General features: G+C 42.2%; 2 protein-coding genes across 5 annotated transcripts; both read left to right on the plus strand.

The window, feature by feature from the left end:
- The first annotated feature begins 1,650 nt into the window (after positions 1 to 1,650).
- Positions 1,651 to 21,275, plus strand: chd8 (chromodomain helicase DNA binding protein 8). 3 transcript variants are annotated; one of them, XM_024273326.2, is made up of 40 exons: positions 1,651 to 1,770; positions 2,660 to 3,462; positions 3,544 to 3,774; positions 3,892 to 4,206; positions 8,420 to 8,533; positions 8,610 to 9,109; positions 9,230 to 9,341; positions 9,464 to 9,670; positions 9,752 to 9,820; positions 9,901 to 9,956; positions 10,047 to 10,164; positions 10,233 to 10,316; positions 10,420 to 10,557; positions 10,979 to 11,100; positions 11,315 to 11,558; positions 11,638 to 11,814; positions 11,887 to 12,030; positions 12,126 to 12,224; positions 12,394 to 12,553; positions 12,771 to 12,981; positions 13,910 to 14,105; positions 14,206 to 14,376; positions 14,466 to 14,756; positions 14,830 to 15,050; positions 15,131 to 15,333; positions 15,474 to 15,630; positions 15,715 to 15,804; positions 15,875 to 15,978; positions 16,070 to 16,193; positions 16,635 to 16,710; positions 16,826 to 17,097; positions 17,207 to 17,439; positions 17,560 to 18,210; positions 18,289 to 18,395; positions 18,469 to 18,690; positions 18,799 to 18,894; positions 19,571 to 19,684; positions 19,806 to 19,907; positions 19,975 to 20,079; positions 20,183 to 20,557. In XM_024273326.2, exons 2-40 carry the CDS (start codon positions 2,764 to 2,766, stop codon positions 20,555 to 20,557), a joined length of 7,710 nt encoding a protein of 2,569 aa, XP_024129094.1. In that variant the 5' UTR covers positions 1,651 to 1,770; positions 2,660 to 2,763. The 3 variants fall into 3 exon arrangements, with proteins under 3 accessions (XP_024129094.1, XP_024129095.1, XP_024129092.1); XM_024273327.2 differs by having other exon boundaries at positions 3,547 to 3,774; XM_024273324.2 differs by having other exon boundaries at positions 2,660 to 3,774; positions 20,183 to 21,275.
- A 749-nt stretch (positions 21,276 to 22,024) lies between these two features.
- On the plus strand, positions 22,025 to 27,928 carry tox4a (TOX high mobility group box family member 4 a). Of its 2 annotated transcripts, none has more exons than XM_024274086.2 (9): positions 22,025 to 22,493; positions 22,571 to 22,636; positions 22,723 to 23,004; positions 23,204 to 23,449; positions 24,824 to 25,147; positions 25,224 to 25,304; positions 25,373 to 26,011; positions 26,106 to 26,239; positions 26,883 to 27,928. In XM_024274086.2, the coding sequence occupies exons 1-9, from the start codon at positions 22,395 to 22,397 to the stop codon at positions 26,938 to 26,940; spliced, it is 1,929 nt and encodes a 642-aa protein (XP_024129854.1). In that variant the 5' UTR covers positions 22,025 to 22,394; the 3' UTR covers positions 26,941 to 27,928. The 2 variants fall into 2 exon arrangements, with proteins under 2 accessions (XP_024129854.1, XP_024129853.1); XM_024274085.2 differs by having other exon boundaries at positions 22,027 to 22,493; positions 22,720 to 23,004.
- Positions 27,929 to 27,993: the final 65 nt, after the last annotated feature.

The following is a 27,993-nucleotide window of genomic DNA, read 5'->3' on the forward strand; positions in this document are numbered from 1 at the left end:
CTTAACACTCAGTTTTTTTGTAGTGCACCTTTATTTGAAAGTGATGTTTGAATAATGTCCTTCTACATGCCTATCAGTACCATGCAACAGATGTTTATTTACTAATAAATTTCTATAAAGAACTATTAAAGTAAAGTTACCTACAATTGAGTGAGCATCGTTTTTGTGCAGAAATAAATGAAGTGAACTGTATTGTATTGATTGCTTCAGGCGTGGCTGTTGAATCTTTTCACACGAAGCAGAATTTCTCTTTTATGGCACGCTTGCCCATGCCACGACAGCGGTTTGTAAATATAGCTCCCACCCACAGAGCTGCCATTGGCTTGGACCAGGCAGACCAGCATGGGACCGAGTCGAAGTGCCTGGTAGGGCTGATGGTCTTTGCAGGACTGCAGGCAGATGGAGGCTTTGGCGAGTGAGCAGGCTCATCTCTGTGGGACTACCATGGATAAAGTGTGGTGCACTGTCACATGGAGTCATTCACGCTTCCCTGGCTTCGGGCCGCTCTTATGAGTATTCCTACATGCCCAATATCATTTATTTATGGTTTATGAGCTCTTGAAATGGAAATGTGACACATCCTTACTGATGACCAATAAATCAACAAGCTAGAAGCTTCTTTCTTGCTTTCAAAATGTGTCACTTCCTTGTTATCAAACTGCTTAGAACCAGTGCTTCTTCAACCAACCATGACGAGGAAACTTACTTCAGTGCCCCAACTCTTCTCTCCTGACTAAAGTCTTTCAAAAGCTGATTTCTGTGCAGAAGTTACGATGAAAACTTGCTTTGAAAAGCAAATACTATGTGTAGTTCATACTTAAGTTGCTAGAATTTGTTTGCTAGTGTGATCATTTTTTGGGGGAAAAAATTTCCTCACATGAATGAGTGTGTGAGGTTCTATGTGAGGTCTAAAACTGAGAATTATTATAGCCCATTTTGAAATTTCTGTTTTCATTTTCAAAGTTTTTAAAAATGAATATATATATGCAATACTATAATATAAATTAAGATCATTTTTAATAGAGTATAGAGGCATGAAACAGGTGGAAATACAAAACCCTAAACATTCAGCTGTGCTTCACTAACAATATGTTGTTGCTGTTTCTAACCACTAGAGGACGCCAAATCACAGTCGTGCTCACTCAAATTACACTCAAATACACGCAATTTTTATATAGAAAAAACAGTTATTGTTTTCTGTAATATTTCATTATCAATAATTTCAAATTTGTGCATATTTTGTATTTGTGTAAATAATGTACTTGGAAACAAATCAAAAATTCTATATTACTTTAATAATGAAAGCCCATTCTTTAACAGGGGCCAATGCTATAAAACGCTATTTAAACCTATGATGTAATTCACAACCAGCAATCAAGGGGGTGCAATCATTTAGATAAGACTGGAGAAGGGTCCTAAAATTTGCGTGGATGGCCTCAAAGTCCCATATATTAAAGCAGGGGCATCCGCGGAGGTAATGTTGAAGATCACCGAGTCAAACGGTCCCAGCTAGGCCGCAATTATTGCTAACTCAACCTAGCTTGGACAGGAATCCCGCCCAGCGGTAGTGGAGGAACGTGACGGATGGGCAACCAGACCAATAGGAGCGCTACTTGTTGCCGGCTCCGTGTGAAATCAACCAATCAGCGATCGCGAGGGTCCCCTTTCTACGCTCTCTCTGGCAAGAAGTTAGTTCCTGCTCTTCGCTGGCCGTTTCCTGTAATCGTACAGTGTTGTGAGACGGAGAAAGCCATGTGTGTCGATGCAAAGGTAAATTTAGCAGCCTGAAATTATTACTGCGAGAGTTGGGGCGTTAGTTGCTACGGTTATTTTCAGGATTTTTTGTCGAAAATGAGTCTCGGAGCATTCGAAACAGCATTGCGGCCTAACCTGTGTCTGAACGTTGACGGGCGATGGTTATTGTGGCACGTTGCTTTGGTTTGGTCCGGTTTGTTGATGAGATTGAAGGAGTCCGGTGGACTGAATGGGTGGTTGTAAATGACAGAGAAAGAAACCAACGACCCAACACGTACAATTAGCGCCATTTATTAGTGTAAATAGCACCCTTTCCTGTGCTACTTCATACGCTTTTGTGCAGAGCACTGTTTGGTCGTGGTAGAAGCTAATGCTAACCGACGGTTTTGTAAGAAAAGAGCGGAGAGGAGAGCATCGTAGCTGTCCAGCATCAGTACCCCACCGTGTCTCACTTCACTTCAAACGGTTTTATTTTACCAAGTTCCCTCTGACGCTGTGTAATAGTTCATTTAGGGCTGCAGATTTGTATTAATACTTTTTGAAACCTTTAGTTTCACATTGTAATAGACTCCAAGATTAGCAAATGAAATCGTTTTTTAAATCGAGTTTCCAAACTATTTCTTCACAAACAAATGTGTATTTTTTCGGAAAAAACTTTATTTTAACGTTTATTGCAGCATTTATCCTACAGGCATATACCAAATATGAAATGGGATGTACAGTTTTCTTTTAATAACAGTTTAATTTGCATTACAATTCTGGCTTTAAATAGAAATGTTTGTTTTTTTACCTTAAATATTTTAGTTCAGACTGGGTTTTTTTTAAATCTGAAGTTTAAAGTTAAAAAAAAGACTTTAAAACTTAAAAATATTCTAATCTTTCTATGTTTTTATTTTTTTTCCAGTTGCTCACTTAAAAGTTAAGAAGAATTGGAAACCAACCACAGAACTTCCACCTCTTGAGTTCTTTAGCCGCGCTCTGCCCGTCTCCCTCTGTGGAGTGGGCAAAATGGCAGATCCCATTATGGACCTCCTGGAGGACACGCCCCTGTTCAACCTGGATGGCCTTCCGGATGACACATTTTCCCAGGGTTCTTCAGACCCGGTGGAAGAAGCTTTAAAGCTGGCTTTGGGGCAAGTGGATCCAACGATGGACGCAGATCCCACCCCTGACCTCACGGTTAGCTCCAACCTCGGCGTTCCTGTAGCAGCGTCTGCCTTCCTCGACCCGGCGTCTGTGCAAGTTTCTTCACAGCCAGTGCCGGTCGCTCAGACTGTTTCTGCCGCTCCGGTTCCCACCATGACTCCTGCCACGGTTGAGGCTGTACCTCAGGTGCAACCCCAGGCCGTCATGCCTATTACCAGCAACAGCAGCGGGATCGGTAGTAGCACTGTCCTTCTGGGTTCACCTCTGACTGTTTCCAGCCCCTCGGCTACCTCCGCCACCACGCAGCAGCTCACACAGATAGCGCACCAGCTCACTCCCCAGCAATTAGCCGCTATAACGCAGCAAGGGGCTGGGAAGATTGTCATCCTAAAAGGCCCTCAGGGCCAAGCCCAAGTGTTGCAGACTGTATCGGGCACTACACCCCAGACGGGCGGAAAGGTCATACGTGTTTTGTCAGGCACTCCGCTTAAGCCTGGGATGTCTATATTGCAGGGGGGCACAATCTTGAATCAGGCCAGTCCGGGACAAGCCCAAGTCAAGGTGAGTGCTGCAGGAGTGCAGCGGCTTCTGCAGTCTCCCAACGGGCCGGTGAAACAAGTGTTGCTCACATCCATGCCTCAGCAGGTACAGCAGACACAAGGCCAGCCTGTGCAGGTGCAGATTGCTACACAAGCACAGATGGCTCAGGGCCAGACCACAGTTCAAGTTCAACCCCAGGTCCAGGCTGCTCAGGTACATCATCAAGGCCAAGCTGCTCAGATCCAAGTCCAACCCCAAAGTCAGACCGCCCAAATCCAGGTCCAGACACAGGGTCAGGTCCAGCTCCAGTCACCTTTACAGGCACAGACTCCGGTAAGCGCCACCTGTAGAGGTCAAACACAAAGTTTATTGTAATTCAGTATCATAAAACATGATGTTTAGGAGAAACACAACCATGTCCTCATAGTTTCAATCTTCTTCCCATTGCAGGGTGGTGAGGCAAAGCGCATCACCTTGGTTCTCCAGCAGCCGTCCCAGACTGTGTCTGCTACTCCGGTGGGTCAAGCTGTCGCCACTCAGCAGCAGGTCACGCAGATCCAGGCGACTCCAGCTGGCCAACAGCCGCAGCAGCAAGCCACTCGACTGGTGCTTGGTCAGCTACCCGGTGGAAAACTTGTGCTCCAGGGAAGTCAACTCGCAGCCCTGACTCAGGCTCGAGCAGCGGGCCAGGCAGGGGGGCAGCCCAAAGTCCTCACCCTTCAGCTGCAAGTGCAACAGCAGCCCAACCAACAGGGGGGCGTTAAGGTGAGAGGAGATCTACTCCAGAGATTCTGATTTCTTTCTGCCAAAACAATTCTGGAGTTTCATCAATGTCACTTCATTTTCCTGATGGACTTCATAGTCCAACCAATTTGATCATACGTGTGACTTCATTTCTTAATGGTGCAACCAACAGAAATCTTCATGTAGCATTCAGAAGGATGTGAGTAGCTAGCCGCATCTGATAAACGGTGGATGTAGCCTCAGATGATAAGTATTTTAAGAGTTAAGAATTTTCAGGTTTGGTCCGTATGAAAATTTTAAAGACTCTGACCCACTCAACATAATTATTATACTCCCAGTTGTGTGATGGTTTGGACTCATCGCGTTGGTGATTTGATTAGCAATCTTTCTAATCAGCTTGATCAGTTCCCAGCACGCTGATTGTTGTGAGGAATAGATTGTCCTACAGAAATAACGGCTATTGCAAGATCCTAAATGTAGGTGGAATGACGCAAAGCACTGATTCCACGCAACGCCGTCGGTTCTGCACGCACCATGGTTAAAACAAGTCACTTCAATGAGCAGGAGACAGCTGCTTGCTTCAGTTAATGAGAGGACTATATGAGCACTTTTGTTATGTAAATGTGGGCGTTTAATTTATGGATTAAAATATTATCAGAACAAACCAATTTATTTTTTTCTCCTCAACTATATTTTCTTTAGCTTTTTGCAGGTGAGAGAGATGGGCAGCTTTTAATAATAGAAGAACCAGTGCATTATGCAGTAATATTACATTTGGTGACATTTGTGTTTATCACAGCACAAAGAGAAGAAAGAATAAAGCTGCTGAGAACACAGTTTGAGGGTTGTTTACAATGTAATAAAGGGTGTGTTTGCTTCAATTTAGTGCAATTAAAAGTATTTGTTTTAATGCAAATTTCAGTGCAAAAAGTGAAGGGAAGAGGATTAAAAGAAAAAAAAGTCAGATTTAGACTTTAAAGAAGAAACAACTCATTGTGAGACTGCTAATTCAACCATCATCTCGGGGGTTAAAAAAAACGTGAGGCATACTGGTGCAACCCATCCAAAAAGTTAGTCTGACATCATAAATAACCGCAAATTTATTACTTCTATGGGATTTCTGTTTTATTTTTATATTTTTTATACCCACATTGCAAAAGCACAATTCCTTTAATCTAGTGGTCTTCAACTCCTGGGCCAGGGACCGGTACCGATCTGTGTACAGTTGGTACCCGACCATAGAGAGAAAAAAAAAAACTGCAGGGATCACTTCCATTTTATTTTTGATCTGATTCTGAAGGAAGTTTTATTTTGAAAACCTACTGGATTCTCCCCACCACATCTAGCTCATTCTTGATGAATAAAAAGTTGTAAAAAATGTATACACTACTTTCTTAAATCTACTGTGCTATCTGCTTAAAAGAAGCTTCCAAGCTACCAAAGTTAACAAAAACAGAACAAAAAAAGTTTGTTTTCGTAAAGAGTCAGTGATTAAACTGAGGAAGAGTCTTTGACCTCAAAGAAAAAAGAAAGCTGAATTTAGTAAACAAAAAACAAGATTTTACTTGAAATATGGATATGTTGCAGCAGTTGTTTCCACACACCATAAACCGGCTGTCAAATGTTTCGAAGATGCTGCTAATAAAAGATACATTTATTATTACACATATAAAATTCCAGTTTGGTGAAATTGTATTCACCACACCTTAAAAGTTGAAAGTTGAGGATGCACATAAATGTTAAGTGTAAGCTTTTAATAAACATAAGAAAATAGTTGCCCTCTTCAGCCTCAAACGGGACCATCGGTGAAAATATAAATGAGCATTGGCCCGAAAAGGTTTGAGAACCACAAAATAAAACAGAAGAGTTAAAGATGCATATATTATAGGATAAAAAATAGAAAATCTGGACAATTTTCTGTCATAAAACCATAGGAAAACATTTAGGGTTTTTGAAGGGTTATCCCATTCCAGAACTTTAACAACACAAAAGTTTTAGCAAAAATGCAAGAAGAGATTAAAATTGCGCCCATGTTTCTATTCTTACAGATCTGTTAGATAATTTTGTTGATTGATTTGAATTTTTTTGCCAGACTACAGCATTTGTCTGAGACATGCAAAGTGAGTTTTGCAATAGTTCTTATAGGAAAAGGCACTTTTTTTATATATATATATAAATGTGCCCAAGATTATCCAGCCTCAATGGAGATTCCCTTGGTGCCTCTGCAAGTTTCTCTTCTAATTGGCACAAGGGCAGTCACTGTTGTGAACGTTTTTGTGAAGGTCGAATTCTCCAGAGCCAGGATCTCAAATGGGAGTCTTGGAGCTCTTCTCACCTGTTTGTTTGTTCAGGAATCCATGCTTTACTTTTTGCTTTTCACCTGGATCAGGTGTATCCTGCCGGTAAGAAGCAGGAAGGTGTGTGGGATTCATTGCGGCAGATTTTAAGGACTGTTGGTTTGACAGCCCTGTACTGGAGGAGGTGGCAAGTAAATTTTATGAAGACGTTGAGTGCATTTGTGTTGTGAACCAGTGTAGAGATGGCCAGGGCTACAAAAGGCAGATATGTGGTATGTGCGTCCATCTTTGAAGGAATTTGGATACTGTATTTTCATGGGAGAAACAAAGAAAGAAAGGCTCTAGGATGATGTCATGAAATGGGCGGCAGCCACACGCGGCAGCAGGCGGAGCTTCACGAATCGAGTCATTTTAGTTCCGGGTCGAAAAAAACTCACGAAAAATAATATTTCATCATTTGTTTTTAGTGTTCCAAAGGTAATATATGATCACATATATGGATATAGTTCACTCTGAAAGGCTTAATAAAATAATGGCGTGGCCCCTTTAAAAGCCAATAAGGCAGCCGTGTGTCATTGACAAATCATAATGTTTGTCACAACAATGGAGAAAATGAGAAGCTTAAAGAGAAGCATGGTGCTTTAATGTAGTAACATGCATGAACTTTTAGCTGAAAATCCTGCAACTATCGCATTTTAAGCTCCAAAGCAGATTTCTCGTCAAATATGGGCATTAATACTGAATACTGAACTGAATTTACGATGCTAAATGTGCCTGGTGTGACTTTACATATAACACAACTTGTCTATACTTTGAATTTTAATTTATACGTTTTTCTTGACAAACACAACTTGGAACAGCCTTGCTTTGTTGTTGAATCATCTTTTGAGTCGACTCCACAGCTGTTTTTTTTGCATATAATAATTTTCTTATTTGTTTTATTAATTGCAGTGCTTTTTTATACATTGCTTCTTTTGTTTTGTCCACAAAAATCTGATTTAAGATGTTTCTTTTTTGTTTGAAGGCAACAACAGGTATCTAAAAAGGAATCAACAATCGAACAGTCAAATCTTTATACCTTTTTCATTTCTGAATCAATATAGATCTTACAGAAATTTTATTTAAAAAAAACATAGATTTGGAAAAAAAATTCATGTGATGTATTTTTTCTGCTCAAACAGGTTGTTTTTCTATATCCTTCTATTGAGCCCAAATAAATCAAACTGAAAAAGTCTAGATTTTCACTATTGACTGTATATAGATAACTGGACTGCGTGAGCATGACATCAACCATAGAAAATGCCTTCTAATCTAGCTCTAACGAAATGAAGCCAATTCATTCCTCATTTTTCGGCGATCCGGACGTCGCCATGTTGGATCCAGACGACAGTGATTGGTCTGAGTCGACATTCCTATGGTAACTACTGTAGACAATCAAGAGTGAGCTTGTTTGAAGTTCACATCCTTTCCACTTACAGCGGGCTCGGGAGAAGTTGTCAATCGAATGTTTGAGGTGGGGGCCAGCGGCTACCACGTGTTTTTTTTCACTGAGGCATTTGATTGGTCAGTTTAAACGTTGAATAACTTGCAACGAAGAAAAAATATGGGAAAAAAGGGTTAACAAGAAGATTTTAAGAAAAAAGTATCGTAGCAGGAATGGTTATTCTGACAAATAAAATGACTGAATAATAACTATTTTTCAGTAGAAGTCAACGGAATTTTGACTTCTAGGAGCCAGCAGGTATTTCCAATTTGGAACATGAGTGGGGAGGGGTCACTCAGTCCAGTTCTCTATATACAGTTGAGGATTTGCATCCATGAAAGATGCTTGTTTTTACACCTCCATTAAAGATTGATTTGTTTTGTGTCCTGTTCACACATTTTTCTTTTTTCTTTCAAATGACAGTTTCTTAATTCTTTTGTCGTCATACCGACAGTATCAACTTGTGTCAGGAGCTGGAAATACGGGCAGTCCGCAGGTTTTGCAGATATCCCAGGGTCAAGGAGGACAAAGAGTTGCAGTGCCGCTCAAGATGCTTCTACAGCCACAGGTGAGCCTCCAGATTTACATGAAAGTACAACAAAACTGGATGTTTGAAAACCTAAAACAAAAACCTGTTGATGTAGACTAGCTCGGCCTCGTCAACTGGTGGCACCGTCTCTGTGGTGAAGGTCATCAACGCCCCGTCAACCGGCGCCTCGAGCTCAGCCAGCGCTCCACCCCAGGCCATCCGGATCTCCAAGGCCCCAGGCGAGCCGGCGTCCGTAAGGCGTGTGGAGATCCTCTGCAAGCAGGAGAAGGCAAACCGCATCGTGGCTGAGGCCATCGCCCGGGCCAAAGCGCGGGGCGAGAAGAACCTCCCCCGGGTCTTAAACCAAGACGAGCTTCCAAACACGCAGTCCTCCCCGGAAATCGGGGGTACCATTACCGTGGTGTCCTCGAAGAAGAAAAGCAGCGGCGGAGGAAGCAAAAAGAAAAGCCCAATGTCTGGCGGGCTGGTGTCCAAAACTCCAGCAGGGGGCGACAAAAAGGGGAAAGTGAAGATGGTGGGAGGAACTATTACTATCGCCGGAGGTGCGGTTTTGCCGGGAATTGGGAACAAGAGCAAAAGCAAAACTAAAGCAAAGTACGTTTTTTTTTTTTTAAATTATTATTATTTTTTTTTATAATAAGAGATTAATAAACCTTAAGTTTGTTTTTTCTCTTGTTGTCTTGTTCTATCTAACCCTCGTCTACATCTTGGCAGCACTATCACTCTTGTGGGAGCAAAGAAAAGGAAGAGAAATGGTTCATCTGACCACTCTGATGGGGAGCTGAGCCCTCCATCACCTGTCGCCCTGGACGACGACATGACCATGGTATGAGCACACAAGCAGGCACACAGATCAGTGACTCAATAAAAGCTGGTATAGTGGGTCACATAAGTCCTACTGTTGAAAGATTACAATAACTTTGATCTTCTCTTCTCTCCACTGACCAGAAGAGGCGTTCCAACCGCGTGGTAAAAAGGAAAAAATACACAGAGGACCTGGACATCAAAATAACAGACGACGAAGACGAGCAAGAAGACGTGGACGTGATAACGACGGCGGCAGCTGTGGCGTCAATCAGTGGAGGGACGGTGGCGCAGCTGAAGCCGGAGGTGGAGCTTGATGGTGACGGACTTCCCAGCATGCAGTTCTTTGTGGTGAGCAGGTTTTACCTCGAGAATAAACTCAAGACAGCTGGTTTCAGGTTGTGTTGAAGCTACTTTTTGTACTGCTTTTAGGAAAATCCAAGTGAGGAAGATGCTGCCATTGTAGATAAAGTTCTTTCTATGAGGATAATCAAAAAAGAGGTACTTTTTTTGTTGCATTGTTATCTTTTTGTTTCCTTTGAAGTTCATGAATCATGACTTTATACCTTCATGTCTTTCAGGTTGTTCCTGGCCAGTATACTAATGCTGAGGAGTTCTTTGTAAAATACAAGAATTAGTAAGTTTTAATATTTACTTTGACATCCTAATGAGAAAAGCCCCCTTAAAAAATTAATAAAAAATAACACACGTGCTGTTTTAACTTTAGCTCATACTTGCACTGTGAATGGGCCACTTTGGAGCAACTGGAGAAAGATAAGAGGATCCATCAGAAGATCAAGAGGTTTAAGACCAAACATGCACAGATGAGGCACTTCTTCCAGGAGGTAAGCAGAGGGAGGATCAGAAGTCTTCTTTTGGATGATCGATTAGATGGCTAACTATTTCTCTTTAGGATGAGGAGCCTTTTAACCCTGACTATGTGGAAGTGGACAGGATCTTAGATGTGTCTCACAGTGTGGATAAGGACAATGGCGAGGTCAGAATTTATTTATTTATTTATTTATTTTTTTTTAATGATTTTGTTATGTTATGAGTGTTAATAACTTTTTTAAAAATAACTGTCTTCTGATTTCCTTTAGCCTGTCATCTACTATTTGGTCAAGTGGTGCTCTCTGCCATATGAAGATGCTACCTGGGAGCTCAAAGAGGATGTTGATGAGGGAAAAGTCGAAGAATTCGGCAAAATTCAAAACAGACAACCTCGTCTGAAGAGAACTGTGAGATTGTTAATGTTTAAAAAACTTTTTTTTTCATTTTCACTAACAACTATTTTCTAAAAGAAAGCAGTTTTTGCATCTCCATTTACTTATTGTTTCCTGTTTGTTAAAGTTACCTTTGTTTACTTTTTTAACAAATAGCGTCATCAAAAAATTGTATGGTGCTTTAAATGTAGTAAAGTATTAAGCTCTAAAAAGTTGAACATTATTTTTTTCCTCATTTCTAATGTTTTTGCATCTTAAAAAAATAATACTTTGAATTCAGATGGAAGAGTGGGCTTTTTAAGCCTTTGTATCATATTTCTGTTTTTAGATCAAATTTTTTTTTTTGCAAATTCTACTATAGTAGATCTTGATCAATCTTTTCTTATATTTTAATTTTAAAAAGTGTCTCTTGATTCCCTTGTTTTTGTCTTCTCAGGTACGGCCGCCTGCCAGTTCATGGAAAAAGCTGGAAGAGACCCGGGAATACAAGAACGGCAACGTACTGAGAGAGTATCAGCTAGAGGGAGTCAACTGGCTGCTTTTCAACTGGTACAACAGGTATGGATTAGAATGATTTTTTATTAATCATCTTTAATTTTTTAATACAATTAAAAAAGAAAAAACTTTTTTTTTTCTATTAAAAATCATCAACCTGTTTTTTAATGTAATTTTGTGGCACTTGAATTTCATATACTCATGTAAAAACTATAACTTAACATGATAAATATATGAAAAAACTCCTCAGGATTCAGGATTCTTTCTTGTGTTTCAGACAAAACTGCATCCTAGCAGATGAGATGGGTTTAGGAAAGACGATACAGTCCATCGCTCTGCTGTCTGAGGTGTACACTGCTGGGATTCAGGGCCCCTTCCTGGTCATCGCCCCTCTCTCCACCATCACTAATTGGGAGAGAGAGTTTTGCACGTGGACCCAAATGAACGCCATCGTCTACCACGGCAGCCTGGCCAGCAGGCAGATGATCCAGCAGTACGAGATGTACTGTAAAGATGATAAGGTGCAGCTCTTGGTTGCAACTGCTGTTTCTTCACTGTAGCTGTGTAGGATGTTTGTAAGCGTTACGGTTCTGTGTGCAGGGACACTTGATCCCAGGGGCATACAAGTTCGACGCCCTCATCACCACGTTTGAGATGGTGCTGTCCGACTGCCCAGAACTGAGGGAGATCTCGTGGCGTTGTGTGATCATTGACGAGGCTCACCGCCTTAAGAATCGCAACTGCAAGCTTTTGGACAGTTTGAAAATGCTTGACCTGGTGAGCAAATCGAAATAGAGACTTTGATTAAAAGAGAAGTTTAGGTTTGAATATTTACAATCTGTGTCCCAGGAACACAAAGTGCTGTTGACGGGCACTCCTCTCCAGAACACCGTGGAGGAACTCTTCAGTCTGCTTCATTTCTTGGAGCCTGCTCAGTTCCCGTCTGAAATCGAATTTCTCAGAGACTTCGGAGACCTCAAAACAGAAGAGCAGGTGGGGCATTCTTCTGAGTTTTTCACCCCAAACCCTTAAAGTTCTGGTTTTGTCACTGCAAATGTTAAAGCTGAGGAAACACTTTGATCCTGCAGGTTCAGAAACTGCAGGCAATCCTGAAACCGATGATGCTGCGAAGACTCAAGGAGGATGTTGAGAAGAACTTGGCACCCAAACAGGAAACCATCATTGAGGTTATTCTTAAATATTTTATTGAAGTTTTCTACATTAAAAAAATGCAGCGGCTTCTAAATAGTACAAACGCAAAAGTAGCATGTTTAACCTAAACCGTTTTAGAAATCTGTAAGAAAAAGGAGATTTTTTTTTTAATATTTTTACTGCAATAAAAATGTTTCCAAACAGGTGGAGTTGACTGATGTCCAGAAGAAGTATTATAGGGCCATTCTGGAAAGGAACTTCAGTTTTCTCAGCCTCGGCGCAAACAGCAACAGCAACGTTCCCAACCTGCTCAACACCATGATGGAGCTCCGCAAGTGCTGCAACCACCCCTACCTCATAAACGGTACTGCTCTGCATCCATCTCTATCGTCATTGCTCTTTGCTTTTATGATAATCCCACATTTTGCAGGATTAGATCTCAATTTATTTGATAGATGCTCTGTTCCACTTCCCTGTACTATTCATGTAGTTGTAGCCCACAATTGAAGTTCCTAATGCTTTTATTTTATCAAGCTACAACAAAACTTGATTTTCTCTTGCTGTTTCTTTTCCTGTTTCAGGTGCAGAAGAGAAGATCGTCGCAGAGCTGAGGGAGGTGTACGACCCGCTGGCCCCTGACTTTCACTTGCAGGCATTGATTCGGTCAGCAGGAAAACTGGTGTTATTGGACAAGCTGCTGCCTCGGCTCAAGGCTGGAGGCCACAAAGTGCTCATCTTTTCTCAAATGGTTCGCTGCTTAGACATTCTGGAGGACTACCTCATCAACAAGAGGTGAGACAGTTAAATTCTAGATAAGAACCTTGAATGAGAAGAAGGTGGAACAAATACTTTTTTTTTTAATATCTAGCTGGTAAAAATTGATCAGAATTTGTATGAAGTATATGCTTTCTTTTTCCTCTATGGATTCAGTTGACTGATTACATGTTTCAAGGTTTGTGTGCTAGTTTAAGTCTTAAAATCCCTGGAATAAGTAATTTGTGAAATAAATTGGCACAAAATTATCTATCATCTTTACTAAAGCATTTGTCTAAATTAGGGGTGCAACAGATCACTAGCCACAGTTCAACATACACTCCACATGCACACAATTTAAATCAATTATCCGTTCATATCAAATGTAATTTGTGTGTCAAATTTGCGTCTTTGGTTTAACATGTGTTGAAGTCGCTGCTTGGCGCCTGTTCAGAACTGTTTATAAACTTGACGCTTCTGCTTCATGTGGGTGGAGCTTCTGTTAAAAGCTTTTCTTGACCTCGTCATGGAGGACACAGATTATGAGAGATTAAGCTTATTTGTTTTGAAGAGCTGTGCAAAAGCATCAATAAGGAGTGCACGTCTCCATATGTGGGTTCATGAAATCATTCAGACTCTCAGTGCAGAGCTGCAGCGGCATCTCCTGTTTTAAAATGATCTGAACCAAAAGTTTTGTAATCCATTGCACCCCTAAACTAAATGAAGCCTTCAAGTTTTTTTTTTCTTTTTTTCTCTGTTGAGCAACAGCAAAAGCTGTTTCTCCTTCTGGGTGAAGGAGCCAAACATGAAAAAACTTGGATTTAATGTTGGTAAAATAACAGTTTGTGGATTCAGGGGCACCACAAATGTATTGCTTTATGCAAGTTAATTGTTGATTAAGTTTTCCTGTAGTTCAGTTGACTGTAATTCTCTGTTTCAACTCGAAATATGTCTCTGTTTTTTAAAGATACCTTTATGAGCGGATAGACGGCAGAGTGCGTGGGAACCTGCGACAGGCCGCCATCGATCGTTTCAGCAAGCCGGACTCGGACCGCTTCGTTTTCCTGCTGTGTACCCGGGCCGGTGGGCTCGGCATCAACCTGACAGCTGCTGACACTTGTGTCATATTTGACTCTGACTGGAACCCCCAAAATGACCTCCAGGTACGTTATACTTGGCTAATAAAGAATACGGAAACTTAACACGATTTTTTTATATTCTGTCTTGGTTTGAAACTGAGCTTTCTTTAACATTTTTTTACAGGCTCAAGCACGATGTCATCGTATCGGTCAGTCAAAAGCGGTGAAGGTCTACCGTCTCATTACTAGGAATTCTTATGAGAGGGAAATGCTGGATAAAGCAAGTCTGAAGCTCGGACTGGACAGAGCGGTTCTGCAAAGCATGAGCGGCAACAAAGAAAGCAACAACAACGGGGTAAATAAATGAAACCACCACAGAAAGCTTTTTTCTGTAATTTGGCTTCAATCACTACTAAAAATAACTTTTTTTATTGTCTTTAACAGATCCAGCAGTTTTCCAAAAAGGAGATTGAAGATTTGTTGAGGAAGGGAGCTTACGCAGCCATCATGGATGAGAACGACGAGGGCAGCCGCTTCTGTGAAGAGGACATCGACCAGATCCTTCAGCGACGAGCCACCACCATCACCATTGAGAGTGAAGGCAAGGGCTCCACCTTCTCCAAGGCCAGCTTTGTGGCCTCTGAGAACCGCAATGACATCGCCCTGGACGACCCCGAATTCTGGCAGAAGTGGGCCAAGAAAGCTGATATTGACATGGATTCCATCAATCAGAAGGTAAGTTTCTGGCGCTTAGGAGTGTGTCCTACATCGGCTTCGGATTTAAAGGTGTTCCTCTTCTCTCCACCAGAACACACTTGTGATCGACACCCCCAGGATTCGAAAGCAGACTCGTCAGTTCTCTAGTTTACGTGGCGAAGGGGGAGACCTGTCTGATCTGGACAGCGATGACGAGTATCCACCTGCCAACTCCAGGCATTCACGTTCCTCCCGACGCGCCGACCGTCACAGCGGAGGCGGTTACGGCCGAACCGACTGCTTCAGGGTGGAGAAACACCTTCTTGTATACGGGTATGTAGATGGGTCTCCTCTGTGTGCTTTTACATTCTGAATCTAGTCGCCATTTAATTTTCCTCTCTTATCATCTTTAGGTGGGGTCGTTGGAGAGATATCTTATTGCACGCCAGATGTAAAAGGCGCCTAAGTGAACGGGACGTGGAGACCATCTGTCGTGTCATCTTGGTCTTTTGTCTCATCCATTACCGCGGTGACGAGAACATAAAGAGTTTTATCTGGGAGCTCATCACTCCACCCGAGAACGGCCGGGAACCTCAAACACTACTTAACCATTCTGGTATGTACTAACCTGCATCATTTTTATTACAGTATTTTTTGCAATGTGCCAAACTGTGCAAATTATCCAGCAAAAAAACTTTTTAAAATTTGACATCTTTCTAATATATATTTAATTTATAAAAATATTTTTGCTTGTAGGGCTTTCTATCCCCGTCCCAAGAGGCCGTAAAGGTAAAAGGGTAAAGGCCCAGAGCACATTTGACATCCAGAAAGTTGAGTGGATCCGGAAGTACAATCCCGACACGCTTCTGCTCGATGACAGCTACCGCAAGCACCTCAAGCACCAATGCAACAAGTCAGTGAGACTCAGTCAGCTGTTTGTGTAACCTCAGATTTCAGTTTGGTTTGTGGTTGAAAACGAAAACTTGTCGTCTCTCAGGGTGTTGCTGAGGGTGCGTATGCTGTACTACCTAAAACAAGAAGTGATCGGTGAGCACGCAGACGCTGTTCTGAAAGGAGCCGACATCAGGTATTTGTCCTGACGGATTTCTGTGGACGCTGTGCTTGTGGGCCTCTGCAGCTGACTGTTTTGTTCTCAGGGATGTTGATATCTGGATGCCAGAGATGGAGCAGCAGGAGGTCCCAGCTGCATGGTGGGACTCAGATGCTGACCGCTCACTGCTTGCTGGTGTTTTCAAGCACGGTAGGATGGTTTTTTATCATAACTGTTCTTATTACTTTTGTTGTAGAACTTTCAAAAGATAGTTTTTGTTTGACATATCTTTTTTTGTCAGGGTATGAGATGTACACCACCATGCGGGCAGACCCCCGCCTCTGCTTCGTGGAGAGAGTTGGTCGACCTGATGACAAGGCCATTGATGCTGAGCAGCACACGGGGGACACAGAGATGGGAGATGAGTAAGTTAACCGAGCTAACACTGCTGAACTGTTCTCAATTTTTATTTTTTGTGAAGGGTTAAACACTTTTACAGAAAGGTCTTTCATATGAGTTATTTGTTATAATGGTGAGACGTAAAATGCAGCGAATGCATTTTCTTATAGGTCGTTTTCTTTCTTTGTTTTTTTAAGATTTCATGCTTAAATTTTATAAATTTTTTCTTTTTTCTTTTTTTTCTTTTTTTCTGTTATTTATAGTTTAGTAATAGTATGCCGGAATAAAATTATCATTCCAGTAACCTGATATTCTAAAAATGCTACATTTGTAATCTAAAGCCAGAAAATGCTACATTTGGAAATCAAAGCTAAAAAATGCTACAAGATGTGTAAAAAAAAATAAAACGTCATGCATTCATAAACAGGAAAAAAAGGTGACAATGTTATCTCATTTTGTTTTTGCAGTGCTGACTTTGACAAATACTCAGAGGATCCAGAGTTCAAGCCCGCATCAAGACACACCAAAGAACTTTTTGACGAGGTGAGAGTTTGGGCGGACAGTTGCACTGTAGTAAAATTGAACTTTTTGAGAAGATGTTGGTTTGTTTTGAAAGTTCCAAACCAGGATTTAAAGATTAGTTCACCTTTTCTCGCAGGCTGATTCTATGAACGTGGAAGATGAGATTTCTGTGGAGGACAAAGTCGGACCTGCAGTCATAGAAAGCGTCCCCAGCCAGAGTGGCGTTTGCGACTGGCCCTCCAGTTCAACGCTGACGGCGAGGTTAAGGCGGCTGATCACAGCTTACCAGCGCAGCTACAGACAGGAGCAGCTGAAGATGGAGGCAGAGGCTAAAGGTGACCGCAGGCGCCGGCGCTGTGAGCAGGCCAGCAAACTGAAAGAAATTGCAAGACAAGAAAGACAACAAAGGTACATTTTCCTGTTGATGCTCACATTGGGCTTTTCGGTCTCTGTAAAGCTACTGTCTGCATTTGATCTTTTCTTCACCTCCCGTTTCACCTGGTTTGGTTACATTCAGGTGGACGCGTAGAGAGGAGTGCGATTTCTACCGTGTGGTTTCAACTTTTGGAGTAGAGAAGATAAAGAAGGAGCCAGGTCTTCCAGAGAGCAGTGACGCCGAGTTTGACTGGACCCGTTTCCGCACGTTTGCACGTCTGGACAAAAAGACTGACGAGAGCCTCAGTCGATACTTCCGTTCTTTTGTGGCCATGTGCCGACGGGTCTGTCACCTCCGCCCAGCTCATGGTGAAGGTAGCTAAAACACATTATTAAACGTTGCTTTTGACTTCTTTTCTTGCAGTTTTTTGTGAATACTCATCTTCCTTTTAAACCTTTTTTTTTTCCTGATGATTTTGTTCTCGTCTTCCTCAGATCAGCCAGAACCCTCGCAGATGGTAGCCCCCATCACAGAGGAGCGCGCCTCGCGTACTCTCTATCGCATCAGCCTTTTGCGCCGCCTTCGTGAGCGCGTTCTTCCACACCCCTGCTTGGAGGAGCGCCTCCGCCTGGCCCGACCCAGCTCAGAGCTCCCCGCGTGGTGGAAAATGCCTGAACACGACCACCAGCTGATGTTTGCGGCTTCGGTGCACGGCGTCAGCCGCACAGAGCTCTCCATTTTCCCAGACCCACAGTTCACTTTTAGTTCTGCCCGAGATGAATTCATCCAGAACCAGCAGGCCCCGCCTCCTCCTCCTCCACCACCTCCCCCGCCACCTATCATGACTCTCATTCAGCCTAGAGCTGAGGTGGACATGTCTGGACTGAAGGAGGAGGGCTCTGATCACAGCGGCCATCTGCTTGGGAGTGAAGCTCTCGCTGAGTTGCAGAGTACGCCTTTGAGCCACCACAGCGGCAAAGTACAAGGTCAGAGCTGGGGCTTCAAGAGGAGCAGGGAAAGAGGAGAAAGGCCAAAGGGTGAGGGGGGGTCTGATTCTGATTCGGACTCGGACTCAGGCTCGTCATCCTCGGACCGATCGGGCAGCAGTGACGACAGCGGAGAGAGCGAGGAGGAGGTGGAAGGAGGTTAGTTCTAGGACAGTTTGATATGTTTAATATTCAGCATCATCAAACAAAGTTCATTTATTTCCTTTTTTGTCTCAGGAGCCATGAAGGTGAGAGACATGGATGAAGAGAACAGTCTGCTCTCCATGACTCCATCTCAGGATGGCCTTCCACCTCCGGATCCCATCAGAGTTGACTGGCCCAAGGTAACTGAACGTGTCCGGAACCATGTTCATCTCACTGCCAGCTGTTCGCTCAGTTTTTTTTTCTTGTTCTCAGGATCGAGTGTTGATCAACCGCCTGGATAATTTATGCACCCTTGTCCTGAGTGGTCAGTGGCCCTCAGGTCGGCGCTACCTGCCTGAAGCCCAGCTCAACCTAAGCTCTGAAGTCACAGGAGACGAACTGGCCTTCTCCAGGATGATCCGAAAACCCCCCTGCCCACCCAGTGTCCTCGGACCAGATGGAGAAGATGGAGAGTTCACTGTGAAACTCCTAAAGGTCAGACTACGATCAAGCAAAACAAAAATTACTCATTCTGATTTATTCTTTTGTTTAAACCTTTTCTCAGCTGTGGTTTATGTTTTAACCCGATTTCTTTCCTTCCAGGAGGAGGGCCTGAAGCTGACCTTTTCTAAGCAGGCTTTGATGCCAAATGGATCAGGAGGAGAGGGCAGCAGCCGCAAGAAACGCAAAGACCAAGAAGTACGTTGCATTGTTATGTACTCCTTAAAGGGAAGCACAACAAGACAGTTGGATGCTGACTCCACTCTCAGCCCAAGTTTGAAAAAGGCAAAAATGGGGGGGCGGGACTATTTGAGGTGTGCTGAGCGAGGGAGGTGTGGTCTATATCTGTGATTGACAGAGAGGTTTGAGGTAACTAGAGGATCTTTTTATTATCGTCTTGATGAAAATATGAAAAAAATCATGATGTTCAGGAGGCCTGAGCAATATGTGGGACCAGTTGACCATCACAAAATGTAACTTTACTACATTTCAACCACTAGGGGGCAGCACACAGGCAGTTTTAGACTATGTTTTCAAGTTTATTTTAAATTGTCAAAAAATGTTCAGTTTAGGGAGGGACTGTTGGTGCAGAGCAACCCCAGCCCAGCCCTTTCCTTCCTCGATGCGGAGCAGAACATAAAGCTTGTGGCCCACCCAGCGTATTTTTTGCCACAAGCATTATATTTGTCCGCTTCTGATTCACCACAATTTGAATAGAGAAACGCCAAGAAGTGCAATTTTAAGCTCAATTTCCCTAATATATGTCCAACGCCAGAATAAAGCTTCAAGAACATGTTTGTTGGAGTGGGTCTTTAGGTAGCAGAGATGGCAAATTCAAGGTTTCCTATCTTCACATCTTCTGTATTCGTTTTAGTTTTCAGACATCGATGGTCTCCACGACTCACTGGAACGCACTCCTCGGCGAAGAGACCCTCCAACATGGTTGAAAGAAAACCCGGAGTATGAGGTGGAAGGAGACATGCTGGAGGTAAATTGATTCTAGTTCTAAGTACAATTAAAGAAAGTTCCAGATTTTCTACTGAGCATTTTTTACTAGTATTAAAATGTGGATGCAAATAAATGACTTTCTTATTTCTGTTTTTCTTCAGCTTCTTGTGAACAGGAGCAAGAGGAAGAGGAGGAGGCGAGCGGATAAAGCAATAACCGGCACAGAGAAAGTCAAAATCATTAATATGATGACCGGAAAGAAGGTTTGTTATAACAGCGTACAGCTGTTGTTGTTTTTGTTGTTTACTAACCGTTCACATTTATGTTCAGTTGGGGGCAGCTTTCTGTCCGATGCTACAAGAGCTGAGGGTGTACCTGGAGGAGAATCCCGACGCTGCTGTTTCACCAGAGTGGTCCGAAACAGTTAGGAAATCTGTAAGGAAGTCCATTTTTCATTTGATTTTCCTTATTTGATTTAAAAAAGCTACTAAGGAATTACAAAAAACTATTTTATTTTTTTTTTTTTCTTAATTTTCAGGGTTTTCTGCCAGAGTCCTTATTCAACCGTCTCCTGGCCGAACATTCTGAGATCCAGAAGAAAAGCCGGCGTCATCACCATCACCACCACCACCACCATCATCATCACTACCACACTCCAGAACCCGTCTCTGAAGACCCTAACCTGGATGGCGTGGAGGAGGAAACCCTGGTGTCAGACGGAGCTTACATGATGGATGAGGAGGATCTGGAGACATCCCATAATTTCCTCAGCGGCCCGGACTTTGACGTTAAAATGGAGGGTGGTGACAGCCTTTCTCAAGGAGACTATGACAGCTCAGATCAAGAAGCGCTACTGGAGGACGTCATCATAGCACAGAAGGACTCCGACTCCTCCTCCAGCTCGGAGGACTGACTGAATCCCACTTCCCAAAGACGTCCGTTTCCCCTTCAGGAAAAGAATCATGATATTCCGTTGTTTATTTCTACCATCCTGTAACAAATCATGAATGTGTTTCAGGGTTTTTTTTTTTTAACTTTTATGTGTTATTTTAATTTAGAATTTTCTTTTTTTGTTTCGTCATTCAAGGAGCAAAGTTGCACCAACGGGATTGTGTTTGTTTTCTCCTCACAATCAAGTTTCATCCTCTTCTCCTGGATCTTCCGCTCCAACCTGACAGAGTGGCAAATGCTGAGCGTTTTCGTACACGTCGTTCTCTTCCATCCAAAGCCATGACTTTCCTTTCGCATTCCTAAATGTGACCAAAAGGGGACCCTTGCTGTAAAAAATGAATTTTTCGTACAACCTCAAAGCTGGTCATCTGCGTGAAACTGGACAGGCGTACTCAGCAGAGCTGGACCCCACGATCCCCCCACCTTATGTTGTCCAGGCGACCTGAAGAGTGTAGACGTACTGTTTCTGTTTTCACACTGTGGGAGGGGTGGGGGTTCAGGGGGGGAGAGTGGGGGACTGACATTAGTTACTGAAGCAGTGCTAGGATGATGGATTTATTGTAAAATGTAGAGATCGTCAGTTGTGTATGATGGTGCAAAGATGACGGCAGTGAGTTATTCTTGTTTTATGATCTGACTGTATCTGTGATATGAATAACAGCAATCTTCAGTGAAAAGAGGCTTGTGGTGTCTTTTTCTTCTATCAACACAAACATTTTTAGTGTATTGTGGCTTATAATCCAAGAAAATTTGGTAAATTAATGAAGTATTCTTGACTGTAACTTTAAGAAGTGTTTATATAAGCTTCTAAAACTAAAGTGAAATGTGCACAAAATTTAACTAGGGAAAAATATTTTTTTTTAAATTGAATATTTTATTTGATCCACTCCATCTTTTTATTTTAATGTTTATATAAATGAGACAGAATGGCATCTTAAAAAAAAAACAAACATTGAAAATGTTATAAATTCTATAAGGGACCATATGTAAAAGTCACTAGTTAAAAACATAATTACTATGGAAAATCGAAGTGGGGGGAAAAAAACTTGCATGAGAAGCCCTTTTCCCCCCTCTGTTCAGGGGCTCCATAAATTGTTGGCATAGCATTTTTTAGATTTTTTTTTTTCCCACTAAACGTGTTTGGTAAAATTCCTAAATATGCATTATTTGTTGTTACAATACTTTGTGTTTGAGCCGGAGCAATACTGCAACTTTTATTTAAAGCTTGTACAAATACTGCAGGTTTTTGCCATAAAAATCTTACAAAAAGTCGTATATAAAGTTTATTTTTTAGAAAGTAATATTTGTTTTTATTTTCACTTGTGTTTTATGTAATATCTATTTCTAATGATCTTGTCACAAAGCTCACACTTAAAATGCTCACGTTGTGTTTCCAAATTAACAAGAAAACTACCGCATCTGAGTTTTCCTACAGCACCTAAATCCAGCATCCGTTTCCTCCGTTAGCCTGTAGAGGGCGCTGGTAAACGCACAACTCCGTATGAATGGGTTTTATTTTCGGCCTGCTTTAAGCATACATTCTTACAGGCAGCGAGACAGATATTTGTTTTAAACAAAAGCAACGTTTGTTTGTGTTTTGTTTCAGTAAATTGTGTATTAGCTGTAGTTTATATTTTAAACCCTTCGGGTTTTTTTCACAACCTCTTCGACCGCATGCTAACCCTTGTGTTTAGCGAGCTAGCTGTTAGCAGCTAAAGTTTCTCTGGAATTGTTTGAAAGTGTGAAGCATCAACAAAGGATGAACATGTGGCGGAGGTTTGAGTGAGTCTGAGATCGACATGGAGCTGAATTTTTACTCGGATCTGTCGGATGGCTGTGCTCAGAATGTGGAGTTTCTGGACAGCCAGCCTTATGGTGGATTCTCAGAGGACAACAAGGTAGGACGCATGTTAAACCCACCAAACGTTAGTGTAGTTTCGAGTTTGTTTGTTGAAACAGTAAATGTTTGTTTTAGTTTACAGAAGCAGGAGACCGTTATCTCTCCATGAGCGGTGAAAGTCACTCGTTTTTGTCAGCGGAGGTGAGTCCCTTTATTGTGAAGGGGTAAATGGAGATGATTTCCGTTTGATGACTGAACTGTCGACCTGTGTTGTTTACAAACAGCAGACATTCCACACTCCTAGCCTGGGGGATGAGGTGTTCGAGATTCCTCCCATTTCCCTGGATCCAGACCAGGCTTTGAGCATCAGTGATGCCCACTTTGAGCTGTCAGATGGGGCTGGTGTCTCCTCAGGCTCCAAGAGTCTCGTTAGTAACCTTGTTGCCGAGGCCAACGACCCATCCTTTGCCTCCACCTTCATCAACTCTGGATCTCATGGTCTGGAGCACATGAACCTTGGAGCCGTCCACCAGGGTGGAGGCACCGCCCTCCTGAGCTCATCAGCTCTGGTGAGAGCCTCCTGTTTTTATCATTAAATGAAACCCTCCCACTGATCTCCACTTTGGTATTTTTTTTAAATAATAGTGAAAATACGACTCAAACTTTGACTTAAAAGTTCTAGATTTTTGCCTAAGCTTGAGAGTATCCATGCATGGGTTTGAACCCACTTTCTTGGTTAAAATCTGTCTTGTTCTGCTCCCCATACAGGAACTTGGGAACTCCACTGGCTCACACTTCAGCAGTTCGTCTCCGATGACCATCGATGTGCAGCTCGCTGACATCGGGCCGGGTCTTCTTGGAAGCAGCCAGCTTGCCACAATTAACCCGTCGGAGCTGGCTCTGGGTCTCTGCGGCGACAACATTGGGCGCCATCCGGAGATGCCTGAGCAGCCATTGTCAGCGACGCCGTCGCCTGCTGGCTCTTTACAAGATGAGGATATGAACGACTTTAGGGTACGTGGAAATACTCACTACTGCTTGTGTCACCCAGACCATCTTTTGATGTATTTTTAAAGCCATCTTTTAACAATGTTTATGCAGTTTTTAGCCAAAATAATAAAACAAACTTTGTGGTTTTCTTGGACATAGTTTCAGCAGAGTGGCATTACTTTAGTAGCAGTTCTCTTCTGAGGAGTAAGCCTGCTCTGACTTCCCATCATCCCTTTGTTTACTTGCTTTCCTGCTAGCTTACAGCCCCTCACACCCCCAACCTGACATTAGTAATGCAACAAAAATGGGGAGGACGTTACAGCCGTTGTAGGTTCTACATCACTGCTAGAAGCTTTGTCAAATTGGGCCGCCACAAACGATTATTTTGATAGTCGAATAATCAAAGATAATTTTTTACAATGAGTCGACTAATCGGGTCATGCGCAAAGTGGATGTAAAGCAGATATATTAACCATCATTACTTACTAAAAATAAATACAATTAGGATGATAGTTTATTAAACTTGTAATGAATCGTGCATCCTCTGTCTTTCATTAGTTACTGGTATTAAAACAAGATTAACCCATTTATCATCGATGATCGCTGATATCATCGATCGCTCACAACTTTGTACAATTTTACTACACTCTGACTCCATATAATATAAAGAAACGACTAATCGACTATTAAATAAGTCATCGACTTTTTTAATTGTCGATTCGTCGAATAATACATACTCAGAAATGCAATTTTAAGCTTATTTTTCTTGAAACATGTCCTCCATCATGAGAAAAATGCTACGAAAAACATTTTAACACAATTTTTATTGCAGTGGGTCTTTAAAAGGGTTCCCGCGGAGTCTTAAAAACATTGTATTATATGAATTTGGAAGTAATACTTTAAAAAGTATCTGAGCCTAAAAAATTGTTCTGCTAGAAAATTCTTCCTTTCAAATTTCATGTAGAAAATTCAAATTTTCAGTCAAAATTCCTTTGATCATATACTGTAAATAAACATCAGGAAAACCAGTTGTTTAAAACACTGAATGCCCTCTGCTGTTTAAAAAAAAAGAAAAACTCAAACAGAAGCAAAATAAGAAGCTAAAATGGGAATATATGAATAAAATAGGAAATATTTAATTAAATGGGGAAAAACTGAGGAACTGGTCTTAATTTTTGACATGTATGGCCTTTTAAAAAGGTTTTAAAAAGTCTTAATTTTAACTTGAAGGAACTTGGAGGAACTCTGTTAAACCCTTTAACACCGGAGCTCCAGTGTTTATGTTCTTTGCTTTAGTGTAACTTTTCAACCGTTAACACAATCAACATATAATAACATTTTCTTCTTTAGAATCTACTTGAATTACGTTCATCCCCTGTCCTATCTTTGTCTACACAGAGAAGTGTGTTGGTGGAAGCCCCCATGTCTCTGTCCTCGTCCCCCCTGCTCTCCCACATGCCCTTCCACCCAACCCCGCCGTCCTCCGCTCAACCCGCCGCGGCCCGAAGAGGCCTCGGGAAGCCTGCCGCTGCAACCGAGGCGCCGAAGAAGGGAAGAAAGAAGAAGGATCCCAACGAGCCGCAGAAGCCCGTGTCGGCGTACGCTCTGTTCTTCAGAGACACTCAGGCTGCCATCAAAGGCCAGAACCCTAACGCCTCCTTCGGGGAGGTGTCAAAAATCGTGGCGTCCATGTGGGACAGCCTGGCTGAGGATCAGAAACAGGTAAATGTTTGCACATTTTTATTTCCTTGTGCAGGAAGTAAAGGAGGAAGTGACAAAGCGGATTTGTTTTTCGTAGGTTTATAAAAGGAAAACGGAGGCGGCTAAAAAGGAGTATTTGAAAGCGCTCGCCGCGTACAAAGCTAACCAGCTCTCTCAGGTAAAGACATAAAGTCCTAGAATTTTATATTTATTTTATTTATTGACAAATTTCCTATGATATTTCAGCCTTCCTCTGAGGAGATGGAGTCTGCTCCTTCACCTCCACCATCATCCCATCCAACCCCGCCCCCACCTGGTAACTACTCCCTCCACCCAGCTCTAGCTAGCACCAGCGTGGACGTCAACACCCTCGCCAGTGTTTGTTCTTCCAACATCATCCTGGACGTTCCCGAGGTGACCATGGCGGGAGCCGGCGCCACGGCGCCCGCGGCCCCTACCATCACCAAGATCATAATCCCCAAGCACATCCTTCAGGGAGGGGGCCAGGTGCTGACCGTGCTACCTGGAGGGGTCCGTTCCCTGCAGCCCACCCTGGTGGTGGCGGGCGCCACCCGGCAGCCCCCGCCGCTGCAGCAGATGCTGACTGCGCCGCCTCCCCCTCGGCTCCAGCAGATGGCGCCCGCCCCCCCGCCGCTGCAGGCCAAACCCCGGGAGGGAGGCCCCGCCTCAGCACAACCCGCGTCCATCACGGCGACTCCCCCACCTCCACTTCAGATTAAGATTGTGCCCGCAACAATTCAGGACAAAGGCGATGTTCTGCTGCACGCCGTGAGCGCTTCTGCCCGATCGGAGGAGGCGGCGAACTTTGCAGAGACGGCAGGAAATACAGATGATGATGTCACCGAAGTGCTGCATTCAGAAGAGGTAAACTTATAGCAAATACTTGACTTATAAGTGTAAAAACTTGTCATTTTTACAGTAAAAGACAAATGTTGGTGTTTTTAATGTTTTGGTGTAGGAAGAGATGGAGGTGAGTGGATACGATGATGTGAAGAGTCTGTGCGTGAGGGCCGGCTGCAATAACCCCGCTGTGGACAGTGAAGACTGGGACAGAGAGTACTGCAGCAACGAATGTGTGGCCACTCACTGCAGGTGTGTGAAGGCGTCATTTCTCTCTCTGTTTTATTTTTCCTTCTTTAGCTAAATCAGGGATCTGTAACCTTCAGTGCTAAAAGAGGGCCCAGTTTCTTACAAACCAAAAACTGACAAGAGCTGCAAAGTTTACTGTTTAGAAAAATACATTTTTGTGGCCATGAGGTTGTTTTGTAGCTTTAAAAAGTTAAATGCATTGATAACAGTGTTCTATAACTTTTGAGAGCAGCACAAACGAGTTCCTTTCAAAATAAAATGCTTCCTAAATGGCGTATATTTGTATAGTGCTTTTCTACCTTTCTCAAAGCCCCAAAGTGCTTTACAGTCACAGACACACATACACATTCACACACTGGTGGTGACTCCGCTGCCGAAGAATGGCCCCAACCTTCCACCAAAGGCAATGTCTTACCACCCCTGATCTAGTGTAATGTCAGCAGTGGTTAAAAAAACGGCTTACTACCTCAGTTTGAAAATCTAAACATAAATGACAAATTTTAACTAACAAACCTATTATTTATTCAAATCATTAGTATTGTTCTCAAAGCCACAATGAAGAGATTAAAGAGCCTGAAGGTTGCAAACCCCTAAAACTAAAAAAATCTGCAAACAATTTTCTAATTTCATGTATTTTTCTTTGTAGAGATGTGTTTCAGGCGTGGTGCTCCATCAAGAATCAGTCTGTGGCAACAGTGAAGTGATGCTGTTGAGAACAGTCAGGAAAACAGACCAGCCTATTGGGTAAATGTATGCAGAATGGGCGGGGCCAGATGCACCAAACACCAGTTTCTTTGAATGTGAACTAAGGCAGAAAAGTATTTTTGATAGATTTCTTAAAAAATGCATGTATATGAATCTTTGGGTCATTTATTGTAAATTTGTATGCATGTAGTTATTTTTTTTTTTTGCACATTAAACCACCAAACGAGAAGCACATTTTTTACTGTACCAGTAACCTAGAAACAGAAAGGGAGTCAGTTTTCTACTTAGTCGTACATTAAATGAATAGCTCAATTGGGGAAAAAAATGGATGAGTGGGAGCAAATAACACATTTTTTAGCAGAGTTTAGTTTAATAAAAGTTGATATATGTGCAAGAAAATCTCAAAAACATTCCTTATTTAAAGTCATTATTCTGCATATTTACTTAATGTTACAATATTGTCAAACTGAATTTCATGCCCTAAAACTGCCTTAAACTATTGTGTTAATGTATCTGGCCCTTTATTTATGGTACAAATATATGGTTCATTCAGCAGCATTTTTTTTTTTTTTTAATTGACTGTTTTCTAAGAGGACAACAACAACATGCTCTGATGAAGAACTACTGAGAACTACTATTACATTCATACATGTGTGACAGAAAAACCTTCAGTGTTTGAAAAATGTCCTGCCTTTATGTTTGTACCTTAACTTAAATCTTTACAGGACTGGACGGCAGCTTGAGAAGTCTTTTTATATTTTCCTTAAAGTTCATGGAAACACGTGATCATTTCAACTTTTTAGAACCACATTTGTGTACAGCAGTCCACATTATCGCCTGCTCAGAACATGTTTTATAACCAACTGTTACACATCTTGTTTTGCTCTACATGTTTGGTATTGATAGTAGCTATTTCTTTATGAAAATATCTACATCAGATAGTTTAAGAATTTTCAATTTTTCTTAATAAATGGAAAAAACCTTAAAGTTGTTTTTTTTCTTCCAAATGAGCTACACCAAAACAAAAATTTTTTCCTCAACATTTTAATCCA

Source organism: Oryzias melastigma, linkage group LG17 (genome assembly GCF_002922805.2).
Source record: "Oryzias melastigma strain HK-1 linkage group LG17, ASM292280v2, whole genome shotgun sequence".
Classification (NCBI taxonomy): Eukaryota; Metazoa; Chordata; class Actinopteri; order Beloniformes; family Adrianichthyidae; genus Oryzias; species Oryzias melastigma.

Coding starts and splice junctions, on each gene's coding strand:
- tox4a (XM_024274085.2), top strand. CDS start 22,395: ATGGAGCTGAATTTTTACTCGGATCTGTCGGATGGCTGTGCTCAGAAT. Junction 22,637..22,719: donor ACTCGTTTTTGTCAGCGGAG/GTGAGTCCCTTT, acceptor GTTTACAAACAG/CAGACATTCCACACTCCTAG. Junction 26,012..26,105: donor AAGTGCTGCATTCAGAAGAG/GTAAACTTATAG, acceptor GTTTTGGTGTAG/GAAGAGATGGAGGTGAGTGG.
- chd8 (XM_024273324.2), top strand. CDS start 2,764: ATGGCAGATCCCATTATGGACCTCCTGGAGGACACGCCCCTGTTCAAC. Junction 18,396..18,468: donor TCAGAGTTGACTGGCCCAAG/GTAACTGAACGT, acceptor TCTTGTTCTCAG/GATCGAGTGTTGATCAACCG. Junction 19,685..19,805: donor TGGAAGGAGACATGCTGGAG/GTAAATTGATTC, acceptor GTTTTTCTTCAG/CTTCTTGTGAACAGGAGCAA.